Source organism: Globicephala melas, chromosome 7, assembly GCF_963455315.2.
Source record: "Globicephala melas chromosome 7, mGloMel1.2, whole genome shotgun sequence".
Lineage (NCBI taxonomy): Eukaryota > Metazoa > Chordata > Mammalia > Artiodactyla > Delphinidae > Globicephala > Globicephala melas.
The window spans coordinates 60,815,419-60,837,095 of NC_083320.1; the positions used below are offsets into that span (position 1 = coordinate 60,815,419).

At 37.9% G+C, this 21,677-nt stretch overlaps 1 protein-coding gene across 5 annotated transcripts in view; it reads left to right on the forward strand.

The window, feature by feature from the left end:
* Positions 1–21,677, forward strand: part of METTL8 (methyltransferase 8, tRNA N3-cytidine) — a 133,311-nt gene that overhangs the window by 61,101 nt on the left and 50,533 nt on the right. For all 5 annotated transcript variants that reach the window (XM_060302265.1, XM_060302266.1, XM_060302263.1 and 2 more), the window contains 7 exons: positions 2,394–2,764; positions 4,138–4,187; positions 9,175–9,238; positions 10,436–10,575; positions 15,480–15,586; positions 15,732–15,797; positions 16,540–16,703. In XM_060302265.1, coding sequence (XP_060158248.1) covers positions 2,394–2,764; positions 4,138–4,187; positions 9,175–9,238; positions 10,436–10,575; positions 15,480–15,586; positions 15,732–15,797; positions 16,540–16,703 — 962 coding nt within the window. The remainder of the gene's footprint in view (positions 1–2,393; positions 2,765–4,137; positions 4,188–9,174; positions 9,239–10,435; positions 10,576–15,479; positions 15,587–15,731; positions 15,798–16,539; positions 16,704–21,677) is intronic.

Below are 21,677 nucleotides of genomic sequence, written 5' to 3' on the forward strand. Positions count from 1 at the left end.
ATTACATTCTAGTTACTTATAGTTAGGTTCAAACTCACTTCACAAGTAACTTGGTATTGGAAACTCAAATGCTAGAGATTTGACTAAATATAGGTCTTCTTAGGTGGGTCACCTTTTATTAAGCAGAAAAATCTTTTACCAGCATAGAGTGAGTTACAAAGAAAGTTCTTAAGGTAAAAGGAAGAAGAGAAGGTGCGAGAAGACCCTGGGGAAATTTGACGGTTTCCTAATTCCTCCTGAGTCTGATTTTCGGAATGTTGTTTTGTTTTCTTACACAGTATATCAGGTACACTCCAATTTCTAAAAGTAGAGATAGAACTATTTTAAAGATATACAGCATTTTTAGATTAGTGATAAATAGGCTTCCTCCCATTAGTGCAGATGAGAGCATGTTTTGGACTTCAACATCACATAATTCTTTTGTTACAGAGATCTACTTTCATTTCTCAGACCTTAAATACAGATGGGAGTTTCTGTCTTTCTAGCAGTCCTGCTGCCAGATACAATTCAGCCCTGATGGGAAGGAAGTCTTGTGGCCAGATGGGTGGGGATCCATGGTACAAGGCCATAAAGATAAAAGTGGAAAGAAAAGAAAAATATAAGGGCTTCAGGACAGGGTTCTGTAACAGAGACAAACCTGACTATAGGCAACTGCTTGTTCTGAGGGTAAGGGCTTCTTTAAAATTCTCAAAGAAATGAGTCTGTTGTTTTTAGTTTTAGTTTATTTTTGGAATAGATTATAATTTCACATGGATCAAAATTCAAATGAGAATTCTTCCTCAAACCCTGGTCCCCAGCCACTCAGTTCCACTCTTTAGAGGCAACCAGTACTACTAATTATGTGATTATCCTTCCAGAAGTATTCTGCCCATATAGCAGTAAATATGTGTATATACATACATGACTGTTTTTCTGTGTATGTACACACATGTATTTTTTTCTTCTTTTGTTTCTAATAAATAGTTGCATCCTATACTTATTGTTCTACATTTTGCTTTCTCACCTAACATTAAGTCTTAAAAATTATTCTATATTAATGGAAGGTTTTTTTAATTTTTTGAAGGCACTTTAGAAATGTCACGTGTCTACACTGGGCGAAAGTAGTTCCTAACCCAGGGATTAGGTCTGGTATGTAATAGTATCCAAGAAATGTTTCTTGAGTGAGTGATTGAGAAAGTGAGTGAATTAATGATTATACTAATTTAAGCTGCAGATAGAAAGAGGCAGAAAGCTAAGAATTGCCTGAAGGTCTGAGACTGTTGACCTAACCCTGATGCTGAGACCCAGGGTAATCGAAGGGATGACATCACAAAATGCGTATCTCTTTTTAAATTGTATCAGAAATTCTCTTTAAGGCTTCATATTAGGAGATGTCAATAAGAAGAGGTGCCTCTGGAGGTGGGTGAAGAATGGAGTTACGGGATGGCCCCTAGACCCCAGGAGTCAGATCATACGGTCCTGCTTCTGCTGTGACAGGGCTCCAGGACCCATACAAGTGGGTTCATTTCTCTGTGTGTCCTTTCTTCAAATGTGAAACAAGGGGGTTGGAGTAGATTATTGCAATGGACCGTTCTAGCCCTAAGATTATGTCATTTATTATTCCACAATTTCCTGTTTGATTACCAGTTTGCACAGACATTTGTCGTGTTGAAGCTGCATTTACAGAGACATAAAAAATGAGGTATCATTTCTCTAAGATAATAAAGAGCCTTACAGGTTATTGGTAAAAATGTGATCATTAAGATTTCAAGATTAGACTGTAGAAAGCAGTATGCAATGATTATATTCCTCACAAAAATTTATTGGCTAAACTATTGAGACAGAAGCAGACTTACCAGGGTAAGCCAAAATAACCCACACATTGACACATTTTGTGAGGATTAATACTCTGTAGTTTTAACCTTTAAAAGGTTAAAAAAGGGCTTCCCTTATAGCAGAAACTAACACACCATTGTAAAGCAATTATACTCCAATAAAGATGTTAAAAAAAAAAAAAAGGGCTTCCCTGGTGGCTTAGTGGTTGAGAGTCCGCCTGCCGATGCAGGGGACACGGGTTCGTGCCCCGGTCCGGGAGGATCCCACATGCCACGGAGCGGCTGGGCCCGTGAGCCATGGCCGCTGAGCCTGCACGTCTGGAGTCTGTGCTCCTCAACGGGAGAGGCCACAGCAGTGAGAGGCCCGCATACCGCAAAAAAAAAAAAAAAAAAATCAGATAAATAAAAATTATTATAATATTAAAGTTATTCAATAGTAAATATAATTGTTATAAGTGAATAGTATATGTAATGTATTTAACAGTATTTAATTATTAAATATATTTAGTTATTAAAATAGTAACTAATGATAAATATAATTCATAGTAAAATAAATCCTTTTTCTTCTCTTTATTTTAGTGAAGTATGAGAGTGAAGCTAGTAAATATTGGGACACATTTTATAAGATACATAAGGATAAGTTTTTCAAAGATCGTAATTGGCTGTTGAGGGAATTTCCTGAAATTCTTCCAGTTGGTCAAAAAACTGAAGAGAAGGTAAAAGAATTATCATGGAATCATGTAAAAGTTCATGCTGCAAACTGTTTCTCAAGAATGCACTGCCCTACTATGCCTGAAGAAAAAAATCATGATAGAGAAAGTTCTGGCTCATCAGATGGTCAAAACAAAGCAGGATCTGATTTTTCCAACCTAGACTCCAAAGAACACAGAAAAGGACCTCTGAAGACTGAATTGTTTCCTGGTAGCAACGCCACTTTCAGAATCCTAGAGGTATGGTACTGCAGGGGCAAAAATTTTTCAATGTACATTCCATATTACTTTAATAACGATCCAGATTTTTTAGGGGGGAAATGATCAAATCTAACTATTAAATAAGTGTTCATATACTTTTGTGCATAAAAATTATTTAAGGGACTCATATCTTTAATTAGTCAGGTTTTAAGTTTGTGATTTAAATTTTTTTTAATTTGTCTACTTTAATTTCTAACTTGAAGGAAGTTTTAAATACCAATAAAGTTTTGGCCTTAATTTCTATCTTTCTGTTATTACCCACTTTTAGGTGAAATAGAAATAAGTGAAGTATGTAATTTGCTATAATCTGGTGTAGACCTTGATTTTCTGTTTTAAAAAATAAACCTTTTCCTTCTGATTGTAAAGATAATATATACTGCTTACAGAGAATTTGCTAAAGAGAAAGAATAAAATAATCTACAGTCCCATAAACAAGGGATTTAATTTAACCACTATTAACATTTAACTGACTTTTTTCTCCTTTCGTTTATACTGTTTTGTATAGTTGAGCTATACTCTACCTGCATTTTGGGGTTTTGCTTTGTTTGTATTGAACATTATAACATAAACAGTTTTCCCTATCTTTCAAAATTCTCTATAAACATTTTCATGGCTGCAAAATACTTTACTATGTGGAATACTATGATTCTACTTACCTGTTTTCATTTGACTGGGCATTTAAATTGTTTTCAGGTTTTCAACAGCAAACATCTTTGGGTATAGACTTTTCTGCATTTTCTTTTATTATTTGGGTTCAATTTACTAGTTCATAATTTATTTAAAAATTTTAGTACTGTTAAAATATATTGCCAAATTGCTTTCTAAGAAGTTGTACTAATACCAATTCACTGCAGTGTAGGTCTGTTTCATCACACCCTTACTGATTGGAATATTCTTATTTTAGTGCTTTCTGCTTTGTTAGACAAAAATTATACCTTATTTTAATTTGCATTCCTTTGATTGTTAAATAGGTCATATAGTTCTTTAAACGTTTAGAAGTCATTTGTACTTCTTTTGTGTTCTGTTTATTTCCTTTATCAGATGCTTTTTAAAAAATGAGCTCTGCCCTTTATCATATTTAATGCAAATGTTTTTTTCACAGTATGTTTGTCACCTTTTAATTCGGTTTATTTTGGGTTTTGGTATGTAAAAATTTTAGATGTTTCCATAAGTCAGATTTCTCAGTGCATATTATTCTTGTGATTTACTTCATTGCTTTTGAGTTTAGAAAACTCTCCTATACCCAGAGATCCAGTAAATTTCTTTTAGTTTTTTTTTTAATAAAAAAATCTCACATTGGTGAGGAAAATTTAACTTTATTTTCATAATATTTGTTTATTCTTTGATTTTAGGTTGGCTGTGGTGCTGGGAATAGTGTTTTTCCAATTCTGAACACTTTGCAGTGAGTTTTAGAGTTTTCTCCTACAAAATTCTACATACATATGGGAGGTTGAGAAATTCTGGGAAAAAGTTGTCATGTATATGCCAGTAGTGTTCTTGTTCCTGTATAAACAATGACTAAAGGAAATTTCAAAAGAAGTGTCTTGGCTGAGTGTCTAATTTCATGTGAACTGAGAATTACTCTGAAAATAATGTTTCACAGGCATGGGTTGTCCACCATGAGTTGAAGTAATTTTTTAAGCTTGTGTTTATGTGGATGAGGGAATAAGAAGAGAGTAAGAGGTTTGATCCTTCTGCTAAGCTGGGAATTGCTGAACTTTAGAGATTTATTTACCCCTCCAGGTTATTTAGGTGTCATTTTACACATAGAGAATAGAGTTTAAAGCTTACACAAAATAAAGTGTAAGCTTTAAACTCATTTTTTTGTCATCACTTCTGGAGCCACACCCAGTATAAAACCTTCTCAAATGACTGTATCTAGACTTGAAATTGTTTGGAGTTATAGCACCTAAGCCTAAGATTCAAAAAGGCAGAAGTAGGGGATAGGAGCAAAGATGTTCTCCTGAGTTGCCCTTCCCGTTCACCACCTCACCTATGTGTTTTAGTAGGTGATGAAGAAGATACACCTTACAAAACTTTAACACCTTTTACCTATGGCTGGTCTGTCAAGTCCCTATTTTTTTTTAAGTTTACATGATAGCTTTCCCATTATTTTTCCATTATAAAATCAACATAAGCACATTTGTAGAACGTTCCCATTAGAGGAAAATGGGTTGGGGGGAATCACCCATTATTCCCACCACCATTAGCATAGCTGCTGACAGAATTTTTGTTATAATTCCTTTCAGTCTTTTCACTATGCCTATTTTTAAATTTAAGAAAGTCTTTTTTTTTTAACTTTCCATTGTGAAAATGTAAAAGCATTCAGAAAAACTGAGTAATACAGTGTATTCTCATACACCCACCACCTTGTTTCAACAGTTATTAACATAAGGCCAACATCATGACACTTTAAGTACTTATGATGGATCTCCAAAAAGCAGGACATACTTCATTACTATTATAAACCTAACATAATAAAAATTAAGTAATTCCCTAATATCATCAAATTACCAGTTAAAGTGTCCAGCCAGAAGTGGTGCTGGCCAATTTGCAGTTCTGAATGGTCTTCCTCTTTCGGGACTTATTTTCTTTGTTTTCCCTTTTCCAATTTCTGGGCCAAAATTTCCTGTACTTTTATACCACGTAGCCAGATTCCTTCACCCCCGTGATCTCTGAACTTGTAATACACATAAATCTACTACACTGGCAGTTGATTGTGTGTTACTTTATGACTTACCTCAAGTTATTATTTAGCATATCGTTTCTCTATGTCTTATTTCTTCAACTACTATTCATATATTCCTTGAGGTAAAGAGCATATTTTACTCTAATCTGATTTTTCAGGTAGCCTAACAATACAATATAGATAGAGCTTGGTACACACTGACTGATTAATACCTCTGGCTCCCCACTTGTTAGTTGTATTTTTCCCTCTTCTACTTCTCCCTCCAACTAATAATTGCAAGCTCTTGCCTCTCACCCCCTGACTCTTTCTTTGTGGATATGCCTTTTTGGGTTTTTTTTTTTTGCCTCATATTCATATTTTAGAAATCACTGTAGCTCAATAACCTGAGATAATTAATTCATCTTTAAAAGGCAACCAGTGATTAGCCTTCCAAAGGGAGGATTAGACTTTTTTTTTCCCACCACAGAAATTGTGTTTTATTACTTTTGGAGAGTATAAGATTAATGTTTTACATTTTTAGAATATTTTACCATAATTAGACCTCTGGAGTTGAGAGGTCATATCATTCTCCAAGGATCATTTAATTCTTAAACCCCTTGCCAAGAGAGTGCTTGGTGTGGTGGTAGTGGTGATATTTACACCTGTTTGCTGGGAGAAGGGCCAAGGCAGTCAGCCGATTTTACTGAAAAGCTCTGGAAAGTCATTGGGTGATCACAAGACCAACTTGGGTTGCTGATGCAGTGGGAATTCAGTTTCAGAGGTCAAGCTGCCGTCTGGTAGGACACATGGCAAATGGCACAGGCCTTCCTTTAGCTTACTAGACTGTTCTGTATCTTGTGAGTGTTTAGTAACTACTACCCAAAGATAGACTGCATACCTTTCATAAAAGCTAGATGTGCCAGTGTCCAGAGAAGCATTTTGAGCTATATGGAAGTATTTATAGAACCATGTTAATTTCTTAAGTTTTTAAGTTCCTGGAAGGCAGAGGCAGATCTTCCTTTAATGATGATAACAATGATGATAATGATGATGGTGATGATGATAGCAACAATAATAAGAATGACTAACATTTATTAGGTGCTTACTCTTGAGTCAGGCACCTTTCTAGAAACTCTACATATATGAGTCCATTCAATCCTTACAGCCAACTTAGATGCCATATTTATCTCTTAGGAGTTTGGGATTGACATATACACACTACTACTATATTTAAAATAGATAACTAACAAGGACCTACTGTATAGCACAAGGAACTCTGCTCAATATTCTGTAATAACCTAAATGGGAAAAGAATTTGAAAAAGAATAGATACATGTATATGTGTAACTGAATCACCTTGCTGTACACCTGAAACTAACACAACATTGTTAATCAACTATACTCCAATATAAAAGAATTAATTTTAAAAAATAAAGATGAAGAAACCAATTACAGAGAGATTAGATGACTCTTCCATGGTCACCCAACTAAGTGGTAGAGCCAGGATTCAACCCTTGGCAGTCTTGTTTCAGAGCCCTTGCCCTTAGCCATCATACCACATAGTACTATATGTATCTGAGTGTTTTTTGAGACATTTCAAACATGTGTGACCAACCAACAATTACAAGTCACAAATATATGGATTTCATAGGAAACAATAAGGGTATATATGCTGCAATAAAGCACAATTTTTATATGGGATGGATGAGAAAATATAAGCAGCACAAGTTTTAACTTTGATTCAGTACTGGTTAACTTTTCATAACCATATCCTATTCATGATACATTAATTTATTTGGAGAAATCTTAATTTGAATACAAACCCCTAGTGCCACAGAATGGCACTATATATGAATACTATACTATATATGAATATTATACATGAATGTAGTATTCATCAATGAGTAGCATTTGAGAGTAATGCAAGCCTGGGTGAGATTTTGCTAAATGAATATTTGTGCTTATATTCCGTGTTTATTTAGAAGTCCTCCTTGCTTAAAATGCCTCCTGAATCAAATTGGAAGTTCTAATTATGTGCTTCAAAGCCCATATATCCTGTCACACACTGGGCTCTCAGGATCCACTCTGCTTCTCATCCCTAGCATGTGACTCCCACTTCTAAACCCTTTCCCCTTCTTCCCACTTAGTAATGCCATCCCCCTCCTTCAAAATTCTTAAGACTTTCACCTGAGGGTGCCTGCCTTATGCACACTTCTATAGAAATTGTATATGTCCCCAACTAGGCTATAAAATCCACAAGAGCCAGGACCATACCTATAATTACTGTTTAGGACATACTGATCTCTTTCTGTGATTCAGACACACTACTAAGCAAGATGATGCAAGGATCCTTTGCTAATAGCATACAAGGTATGATTAGGAAGGGTACTGACCCACAAAATTCAAAGTACAGTTGACCCTTGAACAATGTGGGGGGTTAGTCCACGAATAATTTACAGTCGACCCTTCGTATTTGTGGTTCCTTCTGTATCTGCAGATTCCATCAACCACGGACGATATAGCACTTAGTATTTACTATTGAAAAATATCCATGTGTAAGTGGACCTGCGAAGTTCAAACCTGTATTGTTCAAGGGACAGCTGTATGTGCCTGCCCATTAGTAACCATGGCTCAGCCATTGTTACTGAATTTCAGGTAAAGACCAAATAGAACTTGTCTAAGTTCAGTGGAGGCCAATTAAAATTAGTCAGGATTTTCATATGGGTAAACATCACCCCCCCAAAAAAAACCCCCTGAATTTGCTTACTTTATTTACGTATTGTAGGTAAAGCAACTGAGTCTCGGAGAAGTTAAGTCAAATTCAGTGTTAATAACTGGCAAATCCAGGATTTAAACACAGGTGTAATTGGCTCCCAAATCCCATACTCTTACTAGACAGTTTTATTAGACAGTTTCATTTACTACTTTGTATTCTAATGCTTGGTCCATGTATAAGGCTCAATAAAAGTTTGAAAATCGGGCTTCCCTGGTGGCGCAGTGGTTGAGAGTCTGCCTGCCGATGCAGGAGACACGGGTTTGTGCCCCGGTCTGGGAAGATCCCACATACCGCGGAGCGGCTGGGGCCGTGAGCCATGGCCGCTGAGCCTGCGCGTCCGGAGCCTGTGCTCCGCAACGGCAGAGGAAAGAAAAGTTTGACAATCACTTGAAACGATAAGAATATATTAGTGTTTTATTATTTTTAGAAGTTGTATTTACATGCTGTTAATATAAACATATTAATATTATATTTAACAGCACGTAAATGCAACTGGGGGTTGAGGGTCCTTGGAGAGGATAGAACTTGGCTAAGCTAAGAGGAGTTACAGGCCACGCTGGCTGGAGGCAGACAAGAAAGAGTGCCTGTGAGGGGTAGGAGGAAGATTGAGCAATGCTGATGGATGGCTTTGGAGGTTTCCCTTGGGAGAGTATGATGGGATATAGAGCAAGTAGGCCCACATAATGGAGGGCCTTAAAATCAGGGCAGGAATTTGAAAGTCACCCTGTAATTGATAAGTGTTTGAGGTAATGTTGGTTCAGAAACAACATGAAGGCATCCACACACCACTGCAGAGAACAGTGTCTAAAAAGAAGAAACAACAAGCCAAGTGTCATCCAAAATTCTGTTAAAGGAATACTAACAAATTCAAACCTACACTTTCCTTTCTTCTGTAGCTTCAGCATATCTGGGCTCTAGATTTAAATATTTCTTTCATTTTCATAGGAATGCTCCAGAGTTCTTTCTTTATTGTTGTGATTTTGCTTCTGGAGCTGTGGAGCTGGTAAAGGTATGCCTTATATTTTCTTTAAAGAGAGCTATATTAAAAATCTAATTTTTTGCTGTTGAAGTGATTTTTTTTTAATGTAACTGCATCAGATGTAATCTGTGACCATTTTTAACTGAGCTTTTACAGTTTTGCAAATCATATCATCAACTGATGCCTAAGATGTTACCCTAAAACAATAGAAGTTGTTTGGGATTTAATATAGAGTTCAAGAGAGTGGTTCCTACAAGGTGGTATTTATATTTATGTCCCTAGAGCTTTACACACAGTTTGGCACATAGTAGGCACTCATTAAATTAAAAATTTTGAAAAAAAAAAAAGGTCTGAAAAGGCATATATTACAAATCTAAAATGTCTCAACTGTAAGGAAAACAGTGGTGGGAACCGGGCCTTATTTGACCAATTCCCAAATGCTAGTAAGCATTATCATAGCAAAAAAAGGTAATTTTAGGAAATGGAAAAGGAATGGAAATTCTAACAAAAATGTATAGTAAACACATGGAACATAATTTCTGGTAATAAGAGTTAATAGTTTTTCATTGTAGACATTTTCTAAAATACTGAAAAGCCTAAAGGGGAAGATAAAATTTACCTATAATATGCTTTTTTAGAGTCGTAGAGTGAATCACTGTTAGTATTTTGCTATATATCCTTCTAGCGTTGTTTTTATAGGCAAATTGTGTGTGGATGTGGTTTTTTAAAATAGCATCTTTATTGAGGTATAGTTCACATACCATAAATTTCACCATTTTAAAGTATACAAACCTGTGATTTTTAGTATATTTAGAGTTGTACAGCCATCACCATTACCTAATGTTGATTATGTACTATAGGATATTTATATATTAATGCCAAAGGAGGCATGGAATAAGCAGTGAGAGAGAGAACCGAGGACCATCTCAGTGCCTCTGAAGTAACACAGGGTGGGCTTCCAGCAACACTGCCTACTGACTCAGAAAGACTGCCCTACTCCACTTTTCAAGAAAGGAGGGATTGCAAAAGAATATTTGTTATCAAGTCCAAGTGCTAGACTTAATTTTTAATGACAGCTTGAAATAACCTAACAGAATACCTAATCCAAAAATCAAATTTATAGAAGAAAGGCACTTGAGAGAAGTTAAATTGACGTTTTTAATTTGAGAAAAATACTAGAAGTCTGCTAACAACTGTTTTTGTCTTTTCATTCCTTTATCATGACAGTCGCACGCGTCATACAGAGCAGCCCAGTGCTGTGCCTTTGTTCATGACGTGTGTGACGATGGCCTACCCTACCCTTTTCCAGATGAGATCCTGGATGTCATTCTCCTCGTCTTTGTGCTCTCTTCCATTCATCCTGACAGGTAAATGAAGACTAAAGGGCAGAGCAAATGTGTACAGCCCCTTTATCAGGAGTGGCTTTCAAAACTATCAAAGCAAAAATGACAATTCTTGAATTTATTATTTAATGAACTACATTATGTATAATATGCAGCCTTTTAAATGTAGTTTTTCCTTTCTTCAGACTTTCAGAAAGAAACTGGTGACACTACTTCTTTAGTGAGCTTTCTGTCACTGTCAGAATGAAGTAAGCATCTTCTGGCAAGACACATACCTATTAAAAGTGACAGAGCTTCAAGGAAATTACAAATTCAGAACAGCCTAATAGACTCCCGAGAGGGAAATTGTACATTGGTGATCAGAAACAAACATCTTTGATTTAGCATCTTGCTGAATGTTCATGAAGAGGTGGGCTGTAAATCTGTTTGGCTTCACACTGGTCTATCGATGGGCTTTAAAATATTTGTTTTAAAGAAGCCCATTAGGGAATTAGGGGTTATCAAAATTTGCCAGATTAACCTCGGACCTTTATAATCTAAGATTGGCCTAGTGCCATCATTTAAATATTCATGACTTAAATATTTTTGTTCACATAAGGTTTTGAAATAATAAATACAGCTTTTCTCTAAAGAGGAAGCACAAAGAGATATTACCAGCAATTAAAATGATCACTTTTCGGGGCTTCCCTGGTGGCGCAGTGGTTGAGAGTCCGCCTGCCGATGCAGGGGACACGGGTTCGTGCCCCGGTCCGGGAAGATCCCACATGCCGCGGAGCAGCCAGGCCCGTGAGCCATGGCCGCTGAGCCTGCGCGTCCGGAGCCTGTGCTCTGCAACGGGAGAGGCCACAACAGTGAGAGGCCCGCGTACCGCAAAAAAAAAAAAAAAAAAAAAAAAAGATCACTTTTCTTAAAATTTTGCCACCTTGTATGTATTAAGACACATGTGGTAAGTGTCAGGGGTTGTGCCTTCATAATGTTTCTTAAAATTGGGTTTTCGTGATCTTCTGGTAATAGATACGGACTTGGCATCAACCGCTTTTTGTTTGGTGAGTGTGACTCTTTCCCAAAGAAATCGAGTATTGTGTCCTTCCTTCTTTGCTATTATAAGGTCACTAGGACCCTTTACAGTCCTTTCACTTCTCATTCAGAGATGTGCACTTTGATTACTTGTGGAAAAGCAAATTAGATTTCCAAATAACGAATGAAATATATAATTGCACCTGGTGAGATATATCAAGTTCCATGAAGTTACTTCCTCCCAGTTTCTATAACCTATTTCTTTCTGCTAATCTGTTTATACTGTTGGCATTATTCAGGTACTGGTAGAAGGATGTCACCTATGTATTTTGTTTCACAGTTAAAAGGATGAATAGTAAAAAGGATAGAGTAGGTGGATAGTGAACAAGATTTTCTGACACCTATAACAGGAAATGTTTAAATTCAAAATGAGACCTCAAAAAGTCTACTTCAATTAGTTTAGATAATGTATTTTTGTCGTGAGTTGAATTGAATGTTAAAGAGAAGGGGAAGCAGATATCTTGGAAAGATTGTTTTTATAGTACATATATTCATTCTATTTATTTATTATAAAATAAGTTCAGATGTATCATGTCAGTAGCTACTTTCTTACCTACATGGAAATGATCTAAAAATGAGGTGAATGAGTAGAAGTTGGGTAATAGTAAGTGAAAAGTAAGGCAGTATCTTTAGGGTCATCTAGCACTGTGGTAGTAGATTCAGCCCCAGGAAGATTCTAGAAAAATGGCTTATTGCCAGCTTGGAAGTTCAGCTAGACCTTGAGTCTTGGGGTCCCAGCTTAAATGGGAGTAAACCATAGAAGGCTACAAAAAAAATAGGTAGCTGTCCTTCCTGTTATTGAAATAAAAGTATAATATGTTTTCTAAAGATCTAAGCATCGAATAGTCAATAAACACTCTTTTTTTTTTAATCCCTTTTTTTCCTTCTCCTCTCCCTCCATCCAGCGATAGGTGAGGATAGCAGAGTTGGCCCAAGTCAGATGAAAAAAGAAAAGGGGCTTTCCCCCATTCTTGTCCATCTCACCTGCAGGCCACTCCCACCTGCATTTCTCAGGAACTGGCTCTGGAATTGCATTATGACCCAAGATGGGCTGATAAGAGAAGCAGCTCCCCACCTCTTGCCTTCACCTGCAACGCAGACTTTAAAGGATAGTTGGAAGGAGAGGATTTGCAGAAGGAGGCTACATTTTGAACTATTTGGCTGTTTGTTTTTTTGTGTTTTCGTTTCATGCTTGTTTTGCTAATAATTGCAGAAAGAGATTTTTTTTCTCTGTACGTAAAACATTTATCCGGAAAGTGAATATTTTAAGGTTTAGATATGGTTTTCTTTAATTGTCAAATTCTAAGGATATAAGCACAGTGTGAAAATAACCTGTAATAAAATAAACAAGGAAAAATACTATTCTTTTTCTCTTTCATGTACTTAGGTTCCAGGTTTTTTAAAGAGCTTTTTTCTAATCATGGCACCTTTTTCTATCATTTCTCTCTTGTTTTCATAGTTACTTTCATTTTCTTACTACTTATTTCTTTCATAACCTGACATACTGTTTCACCCCGTTATTCCACTTAACAGTGTTTTAAATTTTTATTTTTTTTTAATTTTTAAAAATTTTTGGCTGCATTGGGTCTTCATTGCTGCATGCCGGCTTTGTCTAGTTGCGGGGAGCAGGGTCTACTCTTCGTCGCGGTGCGTGGGCTTCTCGTTGTGGTGGCTTCTCTTGTTTCGGAGCACAGGTTCTAAGGCACGGGCTTCAGTAGTTGTGGCACACAGGCTCAGTAGTTTTGGCGCATGGGCTTAGTTGCTCCGCGGCATGTGGGATCTTCCCAGACCAGGGCTCGAACCTGTGTCCCCTGCATCGGCAGGCGGATTCTTAACCACTGTGCCACCAGGGAAGTCCCTGAACAGTGTTTTAATTGGAAGGAATTTACAGATTATCTGATCAAAGCCCCTAATTTTTAAAATAAGGTATGCTCAGAAGCTTTAAGAAGCTTGGATAAAGCAGAGACAGCAAGGACTTAGTACACAGGCTGCCATTTACCATTCTCTGCCCAGGGCAGACATTGATAATTGATTTTGTAGATTGTCATTCCCTGTGAGTCTTAAGAGTCCTTTGCAGTAGAGCTCCGTCGGCAGCCAATGTCAGTCACTTGGCTTGATATGAGATCTGAAATCTTTGTCATCTCTGTACCATAATCACATATAAGGCCTTGAACACTTAACCAAAAACATTAAATCAAAAGCAGTCACAGGCTTCCCTGGTGGCACATTGGTCGAGAATCCGCCTGCCAATGCTGGGGACACGGGTTCGATCCCTGGTCTAGGAAGATCCCACATGCCTCGCAGCAACTAAGCCTGTGAGCCACAACTACTGAGCCTGCATGCCACAACTACTGAAGCCCACGCGCCTAGAGCCTGTGCTCCACAATGAGAAGCCACCGCAGTGAGAAGCCCGCACACTGCAACAAAGAGTGGCCCCTGCTTGCCACAACTAGAGAAAGCCCACACGCAGCAGCGAAGACCCAACACAGCCAAAAATAAATTAAAAAAAAAAAAAAACCAGTCACAAGGGGTCATGTTTGGGAACCAGATGGGTAGAATAAGCAGTAAAAGAAAGAAAGTAATAAGAGCTTCCCAGTATTGAGCTGGGGCTTAGAGTGTGAATAGAATTTAAATAGGCAAAGAGTAAGGAGGAGAGAATTCTTTGAGGGGAAACCACATGAGCAAAGGCATGGACTGCTCAGAGCCAAGCATGTAACAGTTTGCTATAGATGCTTCAGATTAGGAAGTAGTGGGAAAGATGTTGGAAAGATTGAGGTCAGTTGTAGGTGATCTTAAGGGCTCAAATAAGAAACTAAGATTTTATCCTGTGGATTAATAAAATCATGAAAATTTGAGCAAAGGGATGATTTGACAAAACCATCATTTTAAGCATACTAATTCATCAATAATATGCAGGAAGGATTGGCAGGGATAATAATAACACCTGTTAAGAAGCAATTCTGTTTCCAGCCTGAGGATGTTGGAGTTTGTATACTAAGGGAGTACCAGTGGGATACGAGAGAGAGAAACGATCAAATATGTAGTTTTTTTTTTTTTTTTTTTACTGTACGCGGGCCTCTCACTGTTGGGGCCTCTCCCGTTGCAGAGCACAGGCTCCGGACGCGCAGGCTCAGCGGCCATGGCTCACGGGCCCAGCCGCTCCGCGGCGTGTGGGATCTTCCCGGACGGGGCACGATCCCGTGTCCCCTGCATCGGCAGGCGGACTCTCAACCAGTGCGCCACCAGGGAAGCCCAAATATGTAGTTTTTTTAAAAAGACATACAATTTGATGACCAAATGGTTGTGCTGAGGATAGTGGAAGAAGAGAAAAATAAAAGGAGTCAAAGATTTCTCTGAGGTGTTACACTTCGGTGAATTTAGTACCTTTGAACTAAATAAAGAAGTCAGGAGGAAAAGCAGCTAGTTTTGGAGGAAAGGTGATCCCCGTTTAGGTATGTCTGATTGGGACAGTTCTGGCATATTTTTTATCTTGCAAGGAAAATGAAACGACTTCATTTTTTTCTGCCTTGGAACTACCTTAATTTGCTGTTAATATCAGGAATGTCTATGTGGTTTTGCAGTTCAGCATTGACATTACACATCAAGCTCTGTGAAGTTACCGCTCTGGTCATTTGGGTGATTTCTTGATATTCTAGGCTTTTTGAATCTGATTATTTAGCAAGTTGGTGTCCTTTTTTCTTTCTATACAAAATATTTTTGGTTTTGTTCCCCTTATATTTGTGGCTTACATTTCTTTGGCCTCATTGAGCTGTGCTTATTTTATCATTAAGGAGGTTAAATGTGACGTATAAAACAAGACTTCCACAGAGTCTCTTGCTTTGTTTTCAAAGGATGCAAGGCGTTGTAAACCGACTGTCCAAGTTACTGAAACCTGGGGGAATGCTGTTATTTCGGGACTATGGAAGATACGATAAGACTCAGCTTCGTTTTAAAAGGGGTAATGGTATATTCAGTTTGGAGTTATTTTCTTGTGTTTTAAAGAATGCTGTGTTTACATTTCATGTCAATTTTGTTGTTCGTGGTGGTGGTGGTTTTCTTAAGGAATACTAAGTTTCTCTTGTCACACTTCTTTTTTTTTTTAGGGCATTGTTTATCTGAAAACTTTTATGTTCGAGGCGATGGTACCAGAGCATATTTCTTTACAAAAGGTATGTTTATCTATAAGAGGAAATAATTAGCTGTAAAAACTTTCCTTGGGTATTATTTGCAGGGAGAAACTTAAAAGCTCTAAAAATGAGGCTTCAAGAGTTGAATAAACATTAGATGTCTTTACACCTTAGTGATTATAACTGTTCTATGTAAAAGCTTGGAAGTGGCCTTTTTGCCTTTTAATCTTTTTCCAATTTAAAGAATCACTTGTTTCATCCTCATACCCTAACGAAGTTTCCATTTCAGAGGTACTGTTAGCCCAGATATGAAAAAATTGATGACGTGCCACAGCCAAAAGAGGGAATGTGATTTTAAGAGTCCATAGAAAATTACTTATCTCTTGTCAATTTCTCATTTTAAAAAAGCATTTAAAATGAATCCTTCATTCAAGGACTTTGCCCAAACTTATGTGAGTACTTTTACAATGTGCCATTTGGGGTCTCTGCAAACCAACAAAAACTCAGATCTGGGCACCTTTCAAAATATTGAAAGCTGCAACCGATAGTGTTGTATATCTGTTAACACCTGCTGTGTTCAACTGTTTATACTTGGTATGTTTGTGTGAAATAGAAGAAAACCACTTGGTGTCATGGGTTTCCTTCACCAATTTGTACTAGAAAATGTTTCTTGGTATAAATGAAAATTCAGATGGTTATTCATTCCATTAATGTTCCATTGTTCCTGACTGCCCCTCCCCCCAAGTCACATATCATACATTTGACTGCCATTCTTGTCTCACAGGGGAAGTCCACGATATGTTCTGCAAGGCTGGGTTAAATGAGAAGCAAAATCTGGTCGATCGTCGCTTACAAGTTAATAGGAAAAAAAAAGTGAAAATGCACCGAGTTTGGGTTCAAGGAAAATTCCAGAAACCATTACCCTTCACTCAAAAAAGCTCCAAATTGGTATTTTCACTCTTTTCTCATGGCTGAACTATGTATCATGTTAAGGTACAAACCAGAGGATTACACTATTCAAAGTCTTCTGTAAATCTTTCATTTTTGAAAAGACAGAAGAAGAGAATTTGTATATCCTGCTGTTTACCGTGGGTGGGCTCTTTTGTGCATTTTAAGCACATGTAAGTGATTTGGAAGAGAGCACAGTATTCTGTGTTTTCAAAACGTAATATGCTAAAGCTTGTTTGGATTTATTACATCTTAACCATTTTGTTTGTTGTTTGAGTTTTATAAGCATTCAGTTAAATTACCAATATAAGTCAGATGATTCTGAGAAGCGGAAACCTGCCATTTTTTAGAAGTGAAAAAAACCCATCTACTTTATTTATACATTAGTTGAACACAGTTGAACTCTCCTCCACTGTTAACTGATAGCAGAGAGGCAGCTCACCTTGTTTCCAAGGAAAGTCACAAGACCAAGACAAAAGTATATATTTTTTTGTTTTGTCGTTGTTCGTCCCAAAACTTTCTTTTTCTTTAATTCACAGACTAATGTCTGAAACAGAATTTTAGTTTCTCTTTCCTTTCCTAAAATTGGGGAAGTATGACCAATGCTAATATTATTTTCAGGCTATTCTTAGGTGTACAAGTTGGAAGCCTTCTTTAAGACAACTGTCATACCCAAGAAAATTCTTAAATCGTAGCAATTAAAAATTTATTTACCACCTTGCCTCAAAAAAGACATAAATTGGCTTGCAAATTGTACTTGGTAAAAATGGAGTTTCTAAAACTGGTCTGTCATTCATTATACAACATATACTGAGTACTTACATTGTGCTGAATTATATGGAATAATACAATAAAGACCCAGCTCTGTCTTCTGAGAGCATAAATAGGCTCTAGCTGGCAAAGCAAACTGTGCATCCCAAGCCTCTAAATCATGATTTAAGATAACATGTGAGCAAGTACTCAAATACGGAGCTTATCAGCTAGCTGGTATGCTTGACTGATTATGAGCCACAGAAACCTGGAAGACATGGACAATCTCTTGAAAGGACCACCATCAGAATGATCAGTTCCAACTATTTTTCCGTTTTGAACTCACTTAAAATTCAACTTCCTGGAAGCATATGATTGGTCCAATTTGGATCATGGATTTATCTTTTTTTTTTTTTTTTTTTTTTTTTTTGCGGTACGTGGTCCTCTCACTGTTGTGGCCTCTCCCGTTGCGGAGCACAGGCTCCGGATGCGCAGGCTCAGCGGCCATGGCTCACGGGCCCAGCCGCTCCGCGGCATGTGGGATCTTCCCGGGCCGGGGCACGAACCCGTGTCCCCTGCATCGGCAGGCGGACTCTCAACCAGTGCGCCACCAGGGAAGCCCCATGGATTCATCTTTTGACAGACTGGGGCAGGACAGGTTATTTGATGGCACCACCAGACTATATGGAATGGAGGCAAGTTCCTCGAAGGAAAATCAAGACACTGTTATCAAAAAGAGGGGAGTGTTGCTGCCCAGTCACAGACATCGTGTGGTGGTAGCAGTAGTAATAATGGTTCTGAAGAGAGAGAAAGATCAGCTGTGGGATGGAAGGGAAAGAATCAGGGTTCTGGGAGGAGGTAGGTCTCAGGCTAGTCCTAGAACATATGCTCTCAGAAGATGGTGAGAAGACAGGTATGTTTGGTGGGAATATGGATATTCATGATTCGGAATAGTGGAGAAAAGATGGGGAGGGCATCTATAGACAGCCTTGAATAGAGGGTGCATTGGGTTCTGGTCTCTGGACTAGAGCCATCCGAGGTTGGTTTATTTCTGTTTTATCCTAGCCATGGTGTGTTATAAATATATTTAGAGAGATTGATTGAGGAGTCGTCAACAGAATGGAATGCAGTGAGGTCAGAGATCAGGGCAAGGAGAACCACGGAAGGTTTTGCATACATTTTCCTTGATAACAAGTCCTCAGAAGTACAATATCAAGGTTTCTGTTTAAACATGCAGTAAATGTAAAAGTCAAAATTTGCCTGGGACTCTTAACTCAGTTGTTTTCCTAATTAAAGTGTATATTTAAAAGCCAAACTAGTAACGAAGGTATTACGTACAGCAAGGGCAGTTAGATAAGTTAATGTTGCTATGGGAACCCCAGCAGATCTTCTTGTGTCTCAATTTAAAACTCATGGCCCAAGGTGGTTTTAAAAACAACAGAAGGTAAAATTATTCCCACATTCTCATACATGTAAATCGTACTGTCTCTCTCTGTCCTAAATAGCAGATTCAAGCCAGCTTCTTGACTGGCACAGTAAAATGCTGCTCCGTGTCTTTCTATAATGTATTACAGCATGTAGTTAACCTTTAGAAACTTCAAAAATACATCCACCAAATTTGGACTGTGAGACACAAACTGGGCTCTTTTGGGCTCTGTCTAGCATAGACCTCCTATTCCACATGGCTGCTCAATGGGCCATTTCTATCAGTGTCTTCTGCTTGTCTGGTCAGTCTTTCTCTCCCTTAGCCTACCTGAATCAACCCCCTACTTAGAGTTTGCTGCCAGACAAAATGTAGATGTTTTTTGGCAGAGGAAAAATAAGAGAAAGACCTGATTTGGAATATTGCCTATAGATATTAAGAAATCATGAAATGTTGCAAATGTATCTGCTTGGGTATTAGTTTAAAATATTTGATAACTTCATGAAATTCTCATCTTTTCCCTCACATCTATGGAGCTAGCACTAGTCAGTTAGGCAGAGTTTGATATTTAAAACTTCATCTGCTGAGGGAGCTGAATTTCAAAAGGACTATTTTCTTTCTAACAGAAAAAGATGTGTTCCTTCATTTTATAATACAGAAACAATGAAAGATGCTATATTAAAAATGCACCCTCTGTTTTCCTCCATTTATAAAAATTCACTTTTGAGCATTTTCCAAATGTAAAAATTCTCACACACATGAAGTACTGTTTCATAAGGTTGTGAGAAAGCCAAGGTAGCGGTTTCTATTATTAAAAGTTTTGCATTTCGGTATGACACATTTGTCGTATTGAAACACCCAGTTAATGTTGACTTCTGAGAACTTATTTGCTTTGCTTGTCTCAGTTCCATATGCGTTGTCTCTAAATTTTGAATACATCGAGGTTTCTACCATCATGCAGTCTAAATCGTTGCTATACATATTTGTACGTGAAAATTATTCACCCGTATGCGAAGAGCTGCCCTCCGGGGCATCAGGACCATGTAAACCGTTCAACATCAGGTGACTTAAATTCTTGCCCCCAGACTCCTATGCTGTATTCCTCTGGTTTTCCAACTCATCAAAGCCAATTTCTGAAGCCAGAATATATCACGCATTATTACTTCTAATTGGTTTTAATGTTTGTTATGCTCCTCACAAGTGCAGATAACTTCACATTTGCATCATTAATAGGCCTTTTTCTGAGCCTCTGCTTCTGCTTTCTGCCTCTGTTAGTCATCAGTAGACGTGTTGGTGTGGGTATTCACCTCCCTTCCTTGTGAAAAGTGCCTTGTAAAATCTAAAGCACTGAATATATGTGAGGTATTGTTATTAATAACAGTATTTACAGTCTACAAGGCAGCATACAGAGTACTCCAGCAACAGAAACTTTTTCAGTGGTTTTATGAGACCTTGTGAGAAAGACAGTAAAATGCATGGAAAAATATTGCCTGCAAGTCAGACAGGAAGCATGGGTCCTAGTTCCTGTTGAACCGCTTAGCTGCTCTTAATTTACCTCTGAGTGCTAAGTCTTTTATACACTACACTTTTATATACCACATTATTCCTTCATTTAATCCTCAAACTCCTATGAATTAGTTTTTACTGTAACCATTTAACAGATAAGACTGGAGCTCTGAGGTATTGGGTAATTTGCCTAGGATATCACCGCAAGTCAGTGGCAGAAACACAATTTGGGCCCAGAAGTGTCTGATTCCAAAACCTCTAGTCTCATCAGTACACTTTTAATTGATAGACTCAAATGCTGTTTGGGAAAGCTGCTGGAGAAGAAAAAGAGCTCCTGAATCAAGCAGAGAATTATAGCAATGGGTGGGAGTTTGGATCAGACGATCTTCAAGGAGACAGCTCATTCTAGATCCAGTGATTCTATGAAATAGGTAGGTAGTACTTATCCACAGTTACAAACTGGGAAGGAAGAGAAGGAAAGGAACGAAGAGGAATGACAAAGCAAAAGCTTGCAGTCAACTCTTTTCAGCGTTCTGCATATGTTTACTTCTGCTCTCGCCCCACCCCCCTTCGGGCTTCAGCCTTCCACTTGGCTCCCCTGCGAGCACACAGAGCACCCATCACTTGCATACTCCTCACTTAAAGAAAATAAATCAGTCTGTACTGCAAGGGGGTAGGGGGAACCCTCAAAGGGATCAGCTCCTGCATAATCTAAAATATGTGATCAGGGAGTGTCAATAATAAAATGAGTGAAAACATCTTTGTTTAAAACATTGTATGTACAATAATGCCAATTCAAGCCTGACATGTTGAGCATTCCGTGGAATATGGCTTGGGATTTGAGAGGCCCAAAGTTACCTGCAGGTTGGCTTTGGTGTAGTTATAAATATAAATAGAAGTAAAATAACAGTTGCATCTTCATTTATAATGAATATATACTGTGGCCTCAAAGCTGCAGAGGAGAGTGGATGCCAAAATCTATCTTTCATTAACATATGCCTTAAATGACAGGGAAGAGGTGTTAAGACAAAATTACTTTTTCCTCTGCGTATGAGTCAGCAACATGCAAGTAATAATAGTTCTGCGTGTGAGTCCCTACAGAGGGTAAGAAAAACAGCATCAAATTGAAAATGCAAGTCCACCTGCCGGAGGGGCCCAGGTGGCGGTAGAGCACAGCTCCCTTGAGCACCATCTTGAAGTGTCTCAGGGTACAGTGACCCCAACTCTGGCAAGCCAGGTTGGCATGATCTGCATGGAGGGCATTAAAACCTCCAGGTAGTCAAAGACAGCTCACC